Source organism: Girardinichthys multiradiatus, chromosome 6 (genome assembly GCF_021462225.1).
Source record: "Girardinichthys multiradiatus isolate DD_20200921_A chromosome 6, DD_fGirMul_XY1, whole genome shotgun sequence".
NCBI lineage: Eukaryota > Metazoa > Chordata > Actinopteri > Cyprinodontiformes > Goodeidae > Girardinichthys > Girardinichthys multiradiatus.
Window position 1 is genome coordinate 30,740,633 of NC_061799.1, and position 18,632 is coordinate 30,759,264.

Genomic DNA, 18,632 nt, shown 5'->3' on the forward strand with positions numbered 1-18,632 from the left:
GTCACTTTTGAATGTTGGTGGTGCTTTCACACTCATGGTAGCATGAGACGGACTCTACAACCCACACAAGTGGCTCAGGTAGTGCAGCTCATCCAGGATGGCACATCAATGTGAGCTGTGGCAAGAAGGTTTGCTGTGTCTGTCAGTATAGTGTCCAGAGCCTGGAGGCGCTACCAGGAGACAGCCCAGTACACCAGGAGACGTGGAGGGGGCTGTAGGAGGGCAACAACCCAGCAGCAGGACCGCTACCTCCACCTTTGTGCAAGGAGGAACAGGAGGAGCACTGCCAGAGCCCTGCAAAATGACCTCCCGCAGGCCACAAAAGTGCATGTGTCTGCACAAACGGTTAGAAACCGACTCCATGAGGATGGTATGAGGGCCCGACGTCCACAAATGGGGGTTGTGCTCACAGCCCAACACCGTGCAGGACGCTTGGCATTTGCCAGAGAACACCAGGATTGGCAAATTCGCCACTGGCGCCCTGTGCTCTTCACAGATGAAAGCAGGTTCACACTGAGCACATGTGACAGATGTGACAGAGTCTGGAGACACCGTGGAGATCGATCTACTGCCTGTAACATCCTTCAGCATGACTGTTGGAAAAATTGTATATAGTTTTTATTTTTATCTTATATTCTTTTCCTTTTCTTTCATTTGACTATTTGATTTTATAACCATTCATGTTTGTGTGAGGATGTGTGAGTTGTCTGCAGGCAAAGGTCATAAATGGAGATGGGAAGGAAGCGGTCCAGTTGAGGAGGTCATAAAGATGAAGGCTGATTGCGCTAACCAGAAGATGCACTGATCAGCAAAGTGTACCGGAGTCAAATTCCTTGTTTGTATGTACGAACTTGGCAATAAAGCTGATTCTGATTCTGATCCTGGAAGATGGAGAGATTGTGGAAGTGTGTTGTTAAAAGATAAAGGAGTTTATGACCTGTTTACGATGCAGCTGTTGTTTCCCATCCTTTAGAGAACAATGTTTTTGTAAATAGGGACCCCCAAAGATAATAAAAAAAGAGGTACAGGCAGATGCTGTTCAGAGCGGTGCAAGATTTGTAACTGAACACATCTTGACCGTTCTCCTCGACTCGAGTATATAATTAATTCTTTGTCTCTCTCTCTTCTTTTTGTGATGTTATAAGTATTTTAGGTTGTTTAAACCTGACAATGACCGGTTTGGCAGTGGGTCAGTAATGGTGTGGGGTGGCATCTCTTTCCGTGTGCTCGCCAGAGGTAGCCTGACTGCCATTAGGTACCGAGATGAGATCCTCAGACCCCTTGTGAGACCATATGCTGGTGCGGTTGTCCCTGGGTTCCTCCTAATGCAGGACAATGCTAGACCTCATGTGGCTGGAGTGTGTCAGCAGTTCCTGCAAGATGAAGACATTGAAGCTATGGACGGGCCCGCCCGTTCCCCAGACCTGAATCCAATTGAGCACATCTGGGACATCATGTCTCGCTCCATCCACCAACGTCACGTTGCACCACAGACTGTCTAGGAGTTGACGTATGCTTTAGTCCAGGTCTGGGAGGAGATCCCTCAGGAGACCATCCACCATCTCATCAGGAGCATGTCCAGGCGTTGTAGGGAGGTCATACAGACACGTGGAGGCCACACACAATACTGAGCCTCATTTTGACTTGTTTTAAGGACATTACATCAAAGTTGGATCAGCCTGTAGTGTGTTTTTCCACTTTAATTTTGTGTGTGACTCTAAATCCAGGCCTCCATTGGTTAATATATTTGATTTCCATTGATGATTTTTGGTGATTTTGTTGTCAGCACATTCAACTTTGTACAGAACAAAGTATTCAATGAGAATATTTCATTCATTCAGATCTAGGATGTGTTATTTGAGTGTTCCCTTTATTTTTTGGAGCAGTGTATAAATATACACATATATATATATATATATATATAGAGAGAGAGAGGAAAATAAGTATTTGAACACCCTGCAACTTTGCAAATTGTCTGAAATTTTCATCTTAGGTGCACGTCCACTGTGAGACACATAATCTAAAAAAAAAACAATGATTTTTAAAAATAATTTATTTGTGTGTTACTGCTGCAAATAAGTATTTGAACACCTGCCAATCAGCAAAAATTCTGGCCCTCAAAGACCTGTTAGTCCACCTCAAAAAAGTCCACCTCCACTCCACTTATTATTCTAAATTAGAAGCACCTGTTTGAGGTCGTTAGCTGCATAAAGACACCTGTCCACTCCACACCATCAGTAAGACTCTAACTACTAAAATGGCTAAGATCAAAGAGCTGTCCAAAGACACCAGAGACAAAATTGTAGACCTGCACAAGGCTGGAAAAGGCTACGGAGCAATTACCAAGCAGCTTGGAGAAAAAAGATCAACAGTTGGAGTAATTATTAGAAAATGGAAGAAGCTGAACATGACAGTCAATCTCCCTCGTACTGGGGCTCCATGCAAGATCTCACATATCAATGGTCCTAAGAAAGGTGAGGAATCATCCCAGAACTCCATGGGAGGAGCTGGTCAATGATCTGAAGAGAGCTGGCACCACTGTGTGATGCTTCGCTCAACATCCAGAAAGACAAACCACAGGTCTCAGTTGCAGCGTCCCATCCACGTCTCTGATCTTGTGAGAGATTTAGCCACGCTGCCAGAGACTTTCTGTTCAGAAAGATATCTGCCTTTTTGTTCTGTTGAAGAGGTTTTTCCAGGAACCAGTCACTCAGGTTGATCCTGCTGTCGCCGTTGTAAATATTTGTACATAGTTTTATTTTATGCCTTTTGTCTTGTAATCTTGAGCTGTTTGAATCTTCTTTTTTTCCACATTCTGTTTAAAATACTATTTGTATTTTTCAAAATAAACTGTGTTTAGAAATTTAAATGAAGTTGATGTATTGTTAGGTCAAATGGAAATAAAATACATTGCTGACAAAAACAATATTGAAATTTATTAGAACAGCTTAAAACTTTAAGAAACTATCTGAGCAAAACTTAATATTATTTCTTATATAGCACCTTATTTCAGTACCATTCTTTCTAAGATGGAAAACAGTCTGTCCACTCTCTGTGCCCTCATGTCCTCCCTGATCAACTCCATCATCTCTGTCCCTCTTTCTTTTCTGACCCCTTCCTGCTGGCTCATTGTCTTCCTTCTCCATCTGGTTGCCCACCGCTCCGCTTGGCCCTGGAGTGTCCTCGGGGATGGAGGCAATTAGGACAGGAGGTGTTGTGGAAGACCTCTGACGCAACACCTCATCCATAAGGACAAACCAGGGCCAAGATGCAGCAGTGGGCTTTTCACTGACTCCCTCTCCTGACCCTGGATACTTACAATCGTAAGGTTAGAGGGAATAAAAGAAGAGTTGACTAAACAGAGAAACAGAGAAACCAACAAAGAAATATTTTTTATTTGTGTGTGACATGAGAACTTCTGAACAAACTTTATATTTCTTTTTCATATTGTCCAACAAGCAGATTTTTCACATCTACACAGTTATATTCCCACACTAAAAACATTGTAAAAGTTAATTTGTGTCACAGAAAGTGTACATTTTCACAGTTTACTCACAGCTTTTGCCAGTGTGGTCCGCAATGGCAGCCCCTGTTTGACCAAACCGCTTCGACCCGCAATGAATCATGGGAAAAGATGGACCGCGAAGGATACTCACAACACATCCTTCAAATCGGGCAAAAGAAGGACACATTTGTCGGCAGCATCTGACAGACCTTCCGCGCCGCGCTGTGATGTAATCAGCCCACAAGTACGCACTTGGAAGGATCCAGCCCCTGAATTGGGACTCACCCTCGGCCAGCACATGGATCCTCCTCCTTCCTGTATATTGACCAATAGGAGAGGAGCTGGAGAGAAGAAGGCAGCCCTCCTCATTTGCATAATGAAGCAGAAATGCATATGGTAAAGGAAAAAGAGAGACGAGGAAATGTCAAAAGAAAAAAGGCATGTGTAAGGAAAACGAAAAAGAAAACATTTACATTTCTTGACGAAAACGCATGTTTAAGGAAAAGGAAAAACAAAACATTTACATTTATTGTTTTTATTTTTAATTTTGTCAGGATCGGTCCTCCATACAAGTGATCTTAACGGAGCTAAAACAAATATCTAGTTTAATGTCAGACAGAAAAATATGCTGTGCCATTTTATAAGGTGTATGTAAATATCTGTTTCCAACTGTATGCTGAGTGTATCCGGAGTTATTAAACAATTTCCCAAACCATAACAACAGGTCATATGATTTCATGATTTAGTTTATAGGACCAAAATTAGAAACAGAGCGGGATTCGTTGTACTGAGAAGTTTGTATTGCCTGTGCTTGTTTTGGAGTCACTTCTGGTTGATGTAAATGTGCAGAAGAACCATTCAAAGACCACAATGACCCTGAAGCCTTTACGTATTCTCAAACTCCCTGGTGATGTCAGGACAACCTCTCATAGTGAGCACTATTTAAAAAAAATGCTTGCAGTCAGGTTTCAGTCAGAATGTTTCTTGTTATGTTTGGCCTACAAAAATCAACAAATTCATCCAAACTATATGAATGTTTAGAATATATTTGCAAATTTTGAATATTTCACTACAATTTTCTACAATGCATGACAAAATCTCTTGCACAGTGCGTGAGTTACAGTCTTCATAGTTTATTGCTACAAACAGGTTACTGTGACTTCTTCAGCATACAGATTTGTTGTGGTTCATGCTTTATTGATCAAACACTACTTTGGTTACAAAGGTTGTAGACCTCAGAAAAAACTGCTAGATGCTAAATGTGTGCTAATCATAATTGTGTCAAGACAAATGTGACTAAGCACTCTGAGCCAAAGAGAAAAGCATAACAGTCTGTCAACTAAAACGAGCTCACTGGATCTTCACAGATAAAGGCACTTTTCAAAGCTGTTTTCTGTTTGTGTGTTGTAGATTCATCTTCTTGCTTGTAGCCCCAGTGAAATGTTTTTCTTCTTATTGCTTGTGCTGCTTGTTTGACATGGACAAAGAAGCTATTAGTCCATGTCCTCGTGATTCTGGGTTAACTCATTGATCACCTAAAAACAACAACAGACAAATAATTGCATAAATCTGTCAACAAAATGACTTTGGGTCACTTGGAACATGCCATACCTGACCATCCCTGGTCTCAATAGTCTTGATAAGAACTTTCTTCGTTGTTGAGGTTTCAACATGAGGTCTGGAATCAACAAATGCTTCTAGGGAATAAATAGTAGTAAACTATTAACAAATGGCTAATTCTGGTGGAATTAATGTAGAAACACCAAACTTACCTCTCAGATTTAGAGAGGAGAAGTTTGGCAGGGGGGTGGAGATCCTGCCAAGGAACAAGAAAAACACCACAATTTTACAAAAGTCACATCTTTAATCAATAAAATGAGGCTCAAACCTCTCTCTTATACCCAGTGAGTTTTAAAAAATTTTTTTAAATATTGTTACCGGCTCTCCTCTCCTTCCAGCAGTTTTCGATAGGTGGCAATCTCAATGTCCAAGGCCATCTTCACATTCAGAAGGTCCTGGTACTCTCGGAGGTGACGGGCCATCTCATCCTTCATGTTGTGAATGTCCTCCTCCAGGCGGCTGATGGTGTCTTGGTAGCCACTGTTCTCCTGGCCAAAGTTCTCTTCAATCTCCCTCATCTGGCGCTCCAAGGACTCATTCTGAGAATAAGAATGTAACAAAATAACATAAAAATATGTATTGAAGACATATTTTTCCTATTTTTTAAAACCACAGTGAGAGCCTGAAAGTGCCCACTCACAGTTCCTTTGAGGGCATCCACCTCACAAGTTAGCACCTGAACTTGACGCCTGTAGTCATTGGCCTCCTGCTTGACTAATCTCAGAGCTTCATTATTCCGGGCTGCAGCTTCAGTGAGGTCAGCAAACTAGAAATCGCAGCGGCGAAAAAAAGGAGAGTCAGACATCCTGAAGGACAAAACTGAGAAATCAACTGGTCAATAAATGATGAGTCAGAAAGTGAAGAAGAGCCAATATAGTAGCTAGGGTGAAGCGTGTAAATTATGAAACATGGAGATGACACAGGCTGCAAAAATGTAGAGCCTGAGGAAGACTTCAGATAAAATTCTTTAATGAAAGAGGATTTAAACCCTCATTATGTCCAGGTTGATGTTATAGAAAAAGGAGAATTTGCAATAAAGATTGAATACTTTATGACTATAAGAAACAGTGGTAACATTTAAATTGACATTAACAAATTCATATTTTGTCTATTTTATTGTCATTAAAAAAGTGAGGTCTAATTCTATTGTTTTTGCACTTTTCCTGTTGCAAAAAAGGTACCCGGTGTCAAATTTGGTCTTTTTGCCTTAGATTTATCACTACAAGTGACACCTTCAACATAGAATCATGTGCTACATTGTTCATATTTGAGTTTTAATTACAGCCCATTTAAAGTCAATCTAAGACATGTATATTTTGTGTATGTTATTACACAAAATTCCTTCTGTGGTCTGTTTTGCTACATTTCTTTGAGCACTGACATTTTGTCAACTAGGTGTAAAAGTTTCCTTTTGGACAAATTTCATCATTAGAGCAGCTAAGGTTAAGTTAAGCTCTCCCTGTAGCTATCCTGTGAGGGGTGTCCAAAGTGTGGCTCCTGGGCCATTTGCAGCCTCCAGGATGATTTTCTGCAGCCTGTGACCTCAATTCAATAATGGTACAAATGTGGCCTAACAATACTTACAATTGATGCAAATGGACACATCTTTTTATTTCTTAGGGTGAGAATTTCATTGATGAAAAATGTTATGTACAACCCATTTTATTAACCCTCCTTTTTTGCTTTAATTTAAATTTTATGGTGTAAAAAAAAAACACAAACATCCAGGGACTTTTACACAAAAGCAGACCTGGGTATCCCCAAACTTGGCCAAACACATCTAGCAATTTTAAGTAAAAAGTGCCTCATATCCCAATCTTGGTGCTTCAGAGAGACAAAACATTGCAACACCAAAACAATAGAAAATAATGGAAATTAGGAAATGTATGCCTTTCCTTTAACAGGGCAAACATGCAGCGTATATTTTGGGACTATGATTTACAGATTCCTTTTCTAAAATAATCAGGCTACATTTGATTCATCAAGAATTTTGTGATTAGTTTATTGTTGAGCAGGTAAAATTTAAGCTGAGTTTATTCACCTTGGATTTGTACCAATCTTCTGACTCCTGGATGTTTTTAGAGGCCAGGTTCTCATACTGCAGACGGACGTCCCTCAGAGCTGCTGTCAGGTCAGGCTTGGCCACCTCCATGTCGACCTGCACGTGTTGCTGCTGCTGGATTTGGTTCTGCAGCTCCAGCATTTCCTGCAACACAATAATTTGTTTTATTGCCACCTGTTTATTCGGGAAAAGCTATGTGGATCTAAATCCTAACAGTTTGAGCAGATTAATGCATAGTTTTAATGATTTGGCTTTCCTAAGGGCTGCCTTTAATACATCAAGCAGTTACACGTGCAACGTCTCTACAGCGTGTTTCCGCTTTGCCTGCAAAAAAAAAGGAATGCTTACCTCATCATGCAGCTTCTTGAGGAAGTTAATTTCCTCCTGGAGCGACTCAACCTTCCGCTCCAGGTCCAGTCTGGCAAGGGCAGCATTGTCCACATCCTGTGCCATGACACTAAGTCTTAATAAGGTAACTTGTAAATGTGACGTGTATTATGCATGACATGTGAAACAAATGCACTTTTGTAAAGATTTGTAAAGAGAACTGGCAACTGTCCCATTGTACAAGGTCAAAAACACAGCATGTTTTCAATAAAAATCAACTGTAGGCACATGATATGAATCTACAGCTGAACCTACAGTTGCAATGCACTCATTATTAAAGAGGACCTTTATCTCATTTGTTATTAGTTAGCAACAGTCTTTCCCTGAAACTCTCTTCTCGTTGTGTTGAAATTTAGTTCCAGTAAAACCATATTTAATAATTATATGGATTTACTAAATAAATCGAAGAACACACCTTCCATTTAAAACAGGTGCATTAGACAATATATTATACTTAAACTAAACCCTTCTAGTCCAGCAAATATTCACATTCTGTATCACAATGCTGCTTTGTTAGGGCGTTGGCATCCTCGAATTTGGGATATCAGTGAATGAAGCAGATTTGCCCCAGTGCTAATTCTACAAACAAAGTAAACTATTCAGCAGGGTTTCCCAAACAAGCCCAAGGCTGGTGGAGTGACTGTCTGCCTGACTGAGCAGGAGTCGGCCGTGGGCCACACATTGTTGTCTGTGTGCCATCGAGGCAGCCCACTGGCACTTCCTTCCTGCCATTCACACAAGGTTAAAATATTGCAACTTAAAATCTGGACTTAAATGTTTGGCACTTTGTAAATGTTACCTTTTTTGTCCAGTGACTGTCCCGTGAATCTATTCACATGACTCGAAACCCGATGACAGGGAACGACCTCTGACAACACCAAAACAAAAGACATTCTTATGAGCTGAAGCTCTCTCCCCAGGAACGAGACAGCCTGATCACATGGTGGCTTGTCCTCTCGCTCTGATAACCACATTTGAGCCACACTGTTGTTGTGCTATGATGTCCAGCTCATTTGCAGTGACCCGTGAGACTTAAAAAGATCTCTCTCCTCAATGCAGGCATGATTTAACACAACAGTAAAAACTTGGCCTTTTGTGCTGTGCCAGCGTCGGTCTGTGGATCATGGCTAGAATCTGCTGTTGTGCCATCAGAAGATAGCATTACTGCTTCTGCTGCTTATGAGCAGTACTTACAGATTAACTAAAACTTCAGCATTCAGCATTACTAAGAATGAGAATAATTTAGATGTCATCAGTTTTTAGGGATTGAAACTTAATTTAGCAAGAAAAGGCTGAAAAGGTGGGGCAGTGGAGGCCTCAGGAATCATCAGCTTTTACTTTTTGAGGACTGAGAAGTGTCCCTTCTCTTCATTAGTGTCCTGTTGCAAAAAAAAAAAAAAACACATAAAAGATTCATTTAAGATTTCAACAATGGATCACCTGTCTAAAGCTCTGCATATTGGCTTCTGCCTCCTCCCGCTGGGAAATTTCATCCTGCAACCTGCAAAACAACAGACAGAGAATCAATTATTTCATATTTCGTAGCCTCTGGATCCCTCCTCGCCTTAAATCTCTCTTTTTTTTTCTTTCTTTTTTTATATGCATGAGAAACATCAAGAGAGAATTAAAGAGCAAACTAATAAAAGATAGTCTGTTAGTAAAATCTTTTTTTTTTTTTTTTTGTCAAATCTAAGTATTGCAAAAATGTTCACCTTATAGTCACCTTCATATGCACAATAATAATAAGATCTATAGGCTAGCAAATTCTAAATCTAAAAAGAAGTGCCACGCCTCCTACTTCTCTCTCAGCCTCTCGGTGTCGTCTGCCAGGTTGTCCCGGTGCACCTCCACCCGAGCCTTCTCGTTGCTGAGCTGATCCACCTGGCGCCTCAGCTCCCGCATCTCGTCCTCGTACAGATCCCCCACCCGGGACGTACCTTTGCCCCGCAGCTGCTCCAACTCGGCCAGCAGGATCTTGTTCTGCTGCTCCAAGAAGCGCACCTTCTCGATGTAGCTGGCGAAGCGGTCGTTGAGCGACTGCATCTGCGCCTTTTCATTAGTGCGGTTCGTTAAGAATTCGCTGTTGATGGCGTCGGACAGGGAGAAGTCCAGGCTCTCGGAGGCCAGCCGGGGCATGGCTGCGCTGCTCCTGAGCCTCTGGGTCTTGGCCGCGTAAATGGTCGGGGCGGACGAGAGCCCGAAGGACACCCGAGAAGAGCGCTGCGGGCTGGAGAACTGGCGGCTGGAGTAGCTGCTCCTGACCCCGGTTCGCTCCCCGCCGAACATCTTCTTGTAGGAAGAATGCGGAGCTGCTCTGTAGGACATCCCGCCGCTGCCTTTTTCAAACTCAAATCAGCAACCAAAGCAGAGTGGCCTGAGTTTGCTGCAGCCTCTGCAGCATCAGCGGACTGCGCCTGGGAAGGCGTCCCCTAAAGCATTACTTATTTATAGGCGCCTCCTTATGCAAATACTTCACAGGGACATGAGCGACACCTTGATGACCCAATCAAATTTCGGAAAACAAACACATTTTCCTTCCGGGCACATATCAATCCAGGATCAATCTTGTTTTCTTACAAAAAATCGGCCATAATATTATACAACTGAATCTAAATGCATATAAATACCATAGAGTTAAATCAGCCAATTTCAGTAAATCAGTTCAGAAAGCAAAACTATTTTATTTGTATTCATAACATAGAGAGTGGTATATTAGGAAAGTTTACTACTGTTTATTTTTATGATTATGGATTAGAGCTAAGGAAAACTAAATATTCAGAAAATTTGAACAGTACCTAAGACCAGCCAAAAGTAATTTTTCTTAAGAAGTGTTATATTATGGTTATGCTATAGCATGCACACCCATGGGGAAGACTGCCCAGCAGACATGTTAACAGTCTCCACAAGAAGAAACTGGCTGTATAGCATATTAGTGGAAAGTTATGTAGAAGGAAAAACTGTGGTAGAAGAAGATACACAAGCAACAGACACAACGGCAGCCTTGGGAATATTTGGTATAAACTTTTTTTATTAGCCCTGCGATGGACTGGCGACCTGTCCAGGGTGTAACCCGCCTCCTGCCCATAGACTGCTGGATATTGGCATCAGCTTCCCCACGACCCACTATGGAAGAAACATTATAGAAAATGTTTGACTGACTGACTTACTGACTTTTTTTATTAGCACTTTTTACTGTATGTCCATAAATCAGTGGCACACAAAGTGCTCTTCTCTTTGTGTTTCTTTAGTGCTTTAAAGCCTAGAATGAAAAGGATGATGTATGGCTGTTAGATAGCAGCACAACAATTAGCAAATCCCGCTGTTTTTTCAACCAATAAATGGAAACATGCTGAACTAGGGAGTAATATTATTCCTAGATCCAAGCTGTGTCCCCAAAAACAAATCAAGCACATCCCAAATCAAGATTAGTTGTTCCTGGAGGCTAAAGCTAATGGTTAATCTGATAGGGACCTAGACCAAGGTGCACCTCTATCATCTTCTTCTGTCAAATCGTAAATTTTCCTTATTTTAAAACAACTATGATCTCAAAAACATCGTAGTTGTTTGTGTAAACACTATTTTATAAACTTTAAAATCTTTCCTTTTGCTGTTATTTACAGGCGGTGAACGGCAGACGCGACCAACATAGAAGTGGAAAACATTTTCTGTCAGAGTAACTGACAGAGAAGTAAGGCTGTGCAAAAATCTATGAAATAGCATGCACTGAGACCACAATAATATATATTTTTTTGCTTTTAACACTTAATTACTTTACTTTTATGCAGACAGAATATTTATTCTGTTAGAAATTTTCACGTTCTGGTTTCACACAAGATGATCCCTGTTGGACCACTGCCACCAACCTCCATTTGCTGTGTAAACAATCATCAGCTGTGTAAAAAACCATCCAACATAAACATCACATTTGTTTGTTATTTTAAGACTCAGCCTTTGGTTTTAGCTAATCTAGCTTTATACAAAATAGCAACCTAAAGAAAGACATTTACTGTACTGATGTATTTAACAGAATCTAATTTCAAACCTTTTAACAGAAACTTGTTAAAAAAATTTAAGCTATCCCTAAATGTATAGCATCATTATTATAACTTTGTGTATCGCCTTTCTTTTTAATTATTTGGTCATTTAAAACAGTCACAACAAAGTGCTGCATAAGCAAAATACACATAAATCTAGCACAGAAAAGAGAATAGATCAACAATAACCACCTGAACAATTTAAACAGTCATCAAAGTCAATGTACAGTGCAATAAAAAAGTGTTTGCCCCCTTATAGATTTCTTTTTTTCCTTTTTTTTTTTGTCACACTTAACTGTTTCAGATCATTAAGCGAGAGTTAATATTTCACAAAGATAACCTAAGTGAATAGAAAAAGCAGATTTCAATTGATGATTTCATTTCTAAGCGGAGGAAACTATAAAAACCATCCTGGTCATGAATTAACTGTTATTAACCACTCCTTTTTTGGATTAGCATACTCATTCCTGATTAGAACATTATTCACATTAGTCTGGAAACGGTAACAGAGCTACTTCTAATGCTTTGAGATTCCAATGAACCACACTGGAGCCAGTATTCACATTTGGCAAAAACTTTGAATAGTGGGGAGACTTACCAGGAGTGTCCGACTTTTCAAAATTACTCCAACAGTGCGACAATGACTTTTCTAGCGGGTCATAAAAGAGCCCAGATCAATATCTAACGCACTGCAGGCCTCATTAAGGTCAGGATTCATAAAACAGGTCAAAAGTGGTAGCAATGACAGAGTTCCAAAGCCAAAACCACTGATGATCAACAGAACGCAAAAGCTTGTCTTACATAAAAAAAAAAAACACATCTTGATGATCCCAAAGACTTGCAAAGCCAAAAGTCCAAAAAGAGCCATGAATTCTCTCCTGCCATAATTTCCTGAAGGCAGAATATCTGCCCATCAGTTCATGACCTGAAGCTCAAGAGCACCTTTTGTCATGCAGCAGGACAATGATCCAAAGAACACCAGCAAACACAAATCTGAGTGGCTCCAAAAATATGAATGAAGGTGAGATCCGATTGAGATACTGTGTAGGAAAACGTGACTCAAAAGGTCCCGTTCGTTTGACAAACTGTATTGTGAAAGTAGACGTAGACAAGCAGAATGTGGCAACCCTAATCAAACGGAGTTCCTGATCGTACAGGATCTACCAAAAAACAATAATAATGTTGTTAGGTTGTTCACTTCGAGGAGGCGAGGGGGCGAGTTTTTAAAGAACCTGCAAGTGATAAAGTAGTGATAGGTTTATCTCAAAAAGTGAAGAATTAGAATAATCAAACTGTGAGGGCGTAAATGTGTCATTCAGCTTCTCAAAGCAATCTCAGTTTCATTGCCACTTCCTTTTGACAGGTAACAGGTAATCTACTAGTTTACTTAGAAAGAGAAATTCTGACTGGTTTGCATTTTATAATTTACTGAATCTGACTGAGCTGCATTCTAAATGAATTGGAATTTGGATTGAAATGGGCTATTTTGGATTAAAATATAATAAAATGAATTTAAATGAGCTGAATGAACTTGGAAGGATTTTCTGTCTTGTCTTGAGTGTCTTGAGATGACTTATGTTGTTGTCACTACAAAATAAAACAACTGAACTAAAATTAATAATGTAATCCAGTACAATATTGGATGTAAATATTTACTTGAATTATGACATTAGCACTTAGTAGAGTTTCACTCTTTCTTGCTAACCCTCTTTGAAATTGTCGAGAACTTTTATAGTGTCACAAGACCTAAAATATCAAGCAGCCATAAAAAACCTTTATCAGCATATGAATGCATGAAGTATCTCTTTGTGGTGTTATGAAAGAGTTTAGTTGTGATGTGGGGGACTTCGAGACGGTGAAAGCGAGATATTGTAAAGGGTGGAAACACTGTCAGCCTCTTTATTTAGTTTAAGGATTTTTTTTTCTTCTGATCATAAAACCCTTGTGAGACAGAGATGGTAATAAGGTTTCAAATCAGAATCTGCCAGCATGGACAAGCTAACAGCAGCTTTGGTTTATACTGTACATTTGTACTTTCATAATTTCACTGTCTCTTTATTCTGAACAGCAATAAATAAATAAAAAAGATATATCATATAAGTCAGTATTATTCCTACAAGCTTTTCATTCCTGTCCTTCTATCTCCCTCTCAGCAAACAGAGCTGTCTCGCTGATTCTGAGAGACGCAGAGCAGAAGAGCTGAGCCAGGGATAATCTACACTTTTAAATCCCTGATGCTGCTCAGTTTATGCTTCTCCATGGAAACCATAAGGAGAAAATGTAGGACAGCAGCTTCTGTATAGTTTACTGATAAAAGCAGCCTGAACGCACAATTATTTGTAAGTAGAGACTTCACCCTGGAATGTGGGTGGCTGCAGGGATTTTAAGTTGGCTTGCTGCCTTTGAGATATGACTGTGCAGGGAGATAAACAGATATCTCTGATCTGCGAAGCTGGAAGAAAAGAGTGTGATATGAAACGCCATAAAAGAACAAACTGTGGGACTGGGACAGACTCAAAGCTCTTGTCATGTAGATATAATTCTTAGATCATCTGTTAAGATACTGAATAGGAACTCGTATATACTACGAGTCAAATTCAAGTTAAAGTTTTTAGTTTCAAGGAAAACATTCAAATCTAATTTCCTTATCTCCTTCTAATGTCCTGTTTTCAGTCAAGGTTAGGACCTGTGTCATTTTGACTAAAATTGTATTTGTTTTAGTTGGAAAGCTTGTTTTGTTAAGAAAGCATTGGCATCACGTAACTAACTAGTAAACGGATTAACTAGCTTGTTAGTCAACTAGTTATTATCAATAATAACTATAACCTGTAGCTATAGGGTAGCTACCAGTAGCTGCAGCTAATGGGGATCCAAATAAACAAAGTAAACAAACCTGTAACATACTGGAAAGCACATGTGGTCAAGGAGAGGAAACACTCTCTTTTACTGTATTATATATTAAGCAATTAGAAACAATCACAATATCAGCATTACAGAAAGGCACATCAACTTTTCCTTTGAAATGACTTGTGTATATAAATCCATGTCTGTATCTGTGAAACCGCCATTTGAGGAGCATTACAGGTCCTTCTCAAAATATTAGCATATTGTGATAAAGTTCATTATTTTCCATAATGTTATGATGAAAATTTAACATTCATATATTTTAGATTCATTGCACACTAACTGAAATATTTCAGGTCTTTTATTGTCTTAATATGAATGATTTTGGCATACAGCTCATGAAAACCCAAAATTCCTATCTCGCAAAATTAGCATATCATTAAAAGGGTCTCTAAACGAGCTATGAACCTAATCATCTGAATCAACGAGTTAACTCTAAACACCTGCAAAAGATTCCTGAGGCCTTTAAAACTCCCAGCCTGGTTCATCACTCAAAACCCCAATCATGGGTAAGACTGCCGACCTGACTGCTGTCCAGAAGGCCACTATTGACACCCTCAAGCAAGAACCAGAAACAGCGGCAGAAGCGCCTGACCTGGGATACAGAGAAGCAGCACTGGACTGTTGCTCAGTGGTCCAAAGTACTTTTTTCGGATGAAAGCAAATTCTGCATGTCATTCGGAAATCAAGGTGCCAGAGTCTGGAGGAAGACTGGGGAGAAGGAAATGCCAAAATGCCAGAAGTCCAGTGTCAAGTACCCACAGTCAGTGATGGTCTGGGGTGCCGTGTCAGCTGCTGGTGTTGGTCCACTGTGTTTTATCAAGGGCAGGGTCAATGCAGCTAGCTATCAGGAGATTTTGGAGCACTTCATGCTTCCATCTGCTGAAAAGCTTTATGGAGATGAAGATTTCATTTTTCAGTACGACCTGGCACCTGCTCACAGTGCCAAAACCACTGGTAAATGGTTTACTGACCATGGTATCACTGTGCTCAATTGGCCTGCCAACTCTCCTGACCTGAACCCCATAGAGAATCTGTGGGATATTGTGAAGAGAACGTTGAGAGACTCAAGACCCAACACTCTGGATGAGCTAAAGGCCGCTATCGAAGCATCCTGGGCCTCCATAAGACCTCAGCAGTGCCACAGGCTGATTGCCTCCATGCCACGCCGCATTGAAGCAGTCATTTCTGCAAAAGGATTCCCGACCAAGTATTGAGTGCATAACTGTACATGATTATTTGAAGGTTGACGTTTTTTGTATTAAAAACACTTTTCTTTTATTGGTCGGATGAAATATGTTAATTTTGTGAGATAGGAATTTTGGGTTTTCATGAGCTGTATGCCACAATCATCCATATTAAGACAATAAAAGACCTGAAATATGTCAGTTAGTGTGCAATGAATCTAAAATATATGAATGTTAAAGTTTCATCATGACATTATGGAAAATAATGAACTTTATCACAATATGCTAATATTTTGAGAAGGACCTGTAAATCTGTTGATGAAAGTTGTCACAAGATCCCTGTCACTAGGTACATGTGTACCTAGTGACAGGGATCTGTGTACAACAGCGCACATTGTGTACACAAGCACTGTTGTGTACAACCAACAATCCATAAGCTATATTGCAAAGAAATGTGGTCAAACAAAGGATCTCATAAATGAAAAGTGTGTTAAGCATGTTAAAATTGCCTATTTTCCACAGGAATACCTGAAAAAGTCAGTGAAAATAGGAACTAACTTTTATTGATGCTTTTGAGCCAAGGACAGAAGATGGAAGCAAAGGATTTGCGGTATGGTCATTTTACCTTGACAATCAAAACATCACCTTTATTTTAATACCCTTTTTCAGTCCATTGTCTCAGACTTTTTAATCTCTTTGAATTATTTGTATGTACATTGTCTATTGTAAGTTGTTAAAAAAAAACCTGTATAAAAATTGGGTATTTCATCCTAAATAATTAAAAGAAATAGAAATAACAAAAGCAACAAACAAAAAATAAAAACTCTGAAAGTGTAACAGCAGCCTAAAAGCTGCTGGTACACTTGATGGCTCACACAAGATGACCTGGGTGACAAACAGTGGAGCCAATTTTGAAAACCTGCTACGTAAGTTCGCATGGGGCAATGACATCTCTGCTTCCTTTGGTGTGAGTAATGGTGTGCGTCAGGGTGGACTTCTTTCACCTGCCTTGTTTAACTTGTATATGGATGACCTGTCACAAGAAATGAACCTCTGTAAAACTGGATGTATGATTGATGATACGTTGGTCAATCACTTCATGTATGCTGATGACCTGGATGTCCTCTCACCCAGCAGTGCAGGTTTTCAGCAGTTACTGAACATCTGCTCTGATTGTGGGTTGAGTTTTGATGTGCAGTATAATGCTAAGAAAACTGTTGTACTAGTTTGTAGGACTAAAGCTGACAAACAACTTTGTTTCACTGATTTTCTTCTGTCAGGGCAAAAGTTAAATGTTTGTTCTAAAACTAAATATCTGGGTCACTACATCACAGACCAGCTCTGTGATGATGATGACATTTATCGGCAGTGTCGCATGTTGTACGCCCAGGCAAACATTCTGTGGAGGAAATTCCATATGTGCACTGATGAGGTAAAAATAAGCCTATTTAAAGCTTACTGTACATCCTTGTATACAGCTCCATTGTGGTGTAAATTTAAAAAAGCTAGTATGCAGAAGCTTAAGGTTGTCTATAATGACTCTTTGAGAATTCTGCTCAAGGAACCCGGGTTCAGCAGTACAAGTGAGATATTTTGTAATGCACATGTCAGAACATTCCAGGCACTTGTGAGAAATCTGATATATAAGTTTATGTGTCGTTTGTGCAGCTCATTGAACAGTCTTATTGTAATGTTTTCACATCCATCTCTTAGTGCGCTAAGATACCAGTCGGCTCTGTGGAAACATTGGTATACAAGTCTTTTGTAATTTTTTTTGTTTTTTCTCTCTCTCTCTTCTCTTTTTTATATGTTGTGTTGTTGTTTTCTTGTGGACCATGAGTCTGTTGAATAAAGTAATCACACATGAAAAACAGTCACACAGTCAGGGGTAGGGGCAATGGAAATTCACGCTCCAAGGCTCATTATGAGCCCCCTCTGTCACAGTTGGCCACAGAAACAGTATATGCCGGGATTGTCACAGACAGAGCGGGGATTGTGTATTGCTGATCTGTCACCTAACTGCTGCAGCAGAATGCAGACAGCAGGCCGTAATCATTGTCTACAACCCTGCATTTGCTGGTGCCACAATTGGGGTCAAATAGGTTCCATTCTTGGCAATGCTGGGAATTTGTTGCTCAGTTCTTTTTGTTCACATCAACAAGAATAGCAGGTGCTAGTTAATTACAGGAGTTGATCAAAAGTGCTGCTTAACATGAATCGAATGAGACCTGATACTTAGAGTCAGTCATCCAGCAGTAGGGTGTGGAGAGTAACAGATTGTTTCTGGATGTCACCATGCATAAAACTATGGCACCGGGCAGCAAAAAGGTCTTCTTTGTTTTCTCTCCAAAGATGGTGAATCACCACTAAGTACTTCCAGTAGGCATAGTGTTAACCTTCAACATTTCTTTCAACAAATAAAACCTTTAAGAGATAAGGGAACCCTGGTAATAGAAAAATGTATAACCTGTTTAAGGATAAATGTGAATATTTTGTTCATGTGTGTACATCAATGGTTCAACTAGTTTGACATTTTCTCTTTCTTTTGCTGTGATGAAAGGGCAAACCTTTGTAGTCTGACAGTGCTGATTTAGTGGTGGGAGCGCTGCAGCACGATGGGTCACCATCATTGCACAAAGGACAGACTAAAGTAATCTAAAATGGACAAAGAAAACCTGTAACTCCCTACCACTGCCCCCAGAAGTCCTATTAAGTCAGTGTGTGAGAAGACATTTGAAAACCTAGAAAACGAAAGTTATGGTTTTGGAATTTCCAGCTTTAGGATTTTCATCTGGAGGTTGACTTGAATCCTGCAGGATAAAACAATGTCGGTCATTGTATATTAATATTACTTTAAATTTTGCAAATGATTGCATGTGTGATTTCTTTCATAGAACGAGCCCCACTCATGACCATATATAGATGTCACACAC

General features: G+C 39.9%; 1 protein-coding gene across 1 annotated transcript; it reads right to left on the reverse strand.

Moving 5' to 3' along the window:
• Positions 1 to 4,618: 4,618 nt before the first annotated feature.
• Positions 4,619 to 10,004, reverse strand: LOC124870709 (vimentin A2-like). Its single transcript, XM_047369538.1, has 9 exons — positions 9,373 to 10,004; positions 9,015 to 9,075; positions 7,536 to 7,631; positions 7,167 to 7,331; positions 5,766 to 5,891; positions 5,444 to 5,664; positions 5,278 to 5,321; positions 5,117 to 5,202; positions 4,619 to 5,040 (listed from the first exon to the last, which is right to left on the reverse strand). The coding sequence occupies exons 1-9, from the start codon at positions 9,897 to 9,899 to the stop codon at positions 4,999 to 5,001; spliced, it is 1,368 nt and encodes a 455-aa protein (XP_047225494.1). The 5' UTR covers positions 9,900 to 10,004; the 3' UTR covers positions 4,619 to 4,998.
• Positions 10,005 to 18,632: the final 8,628 nt, after the last annotated feature.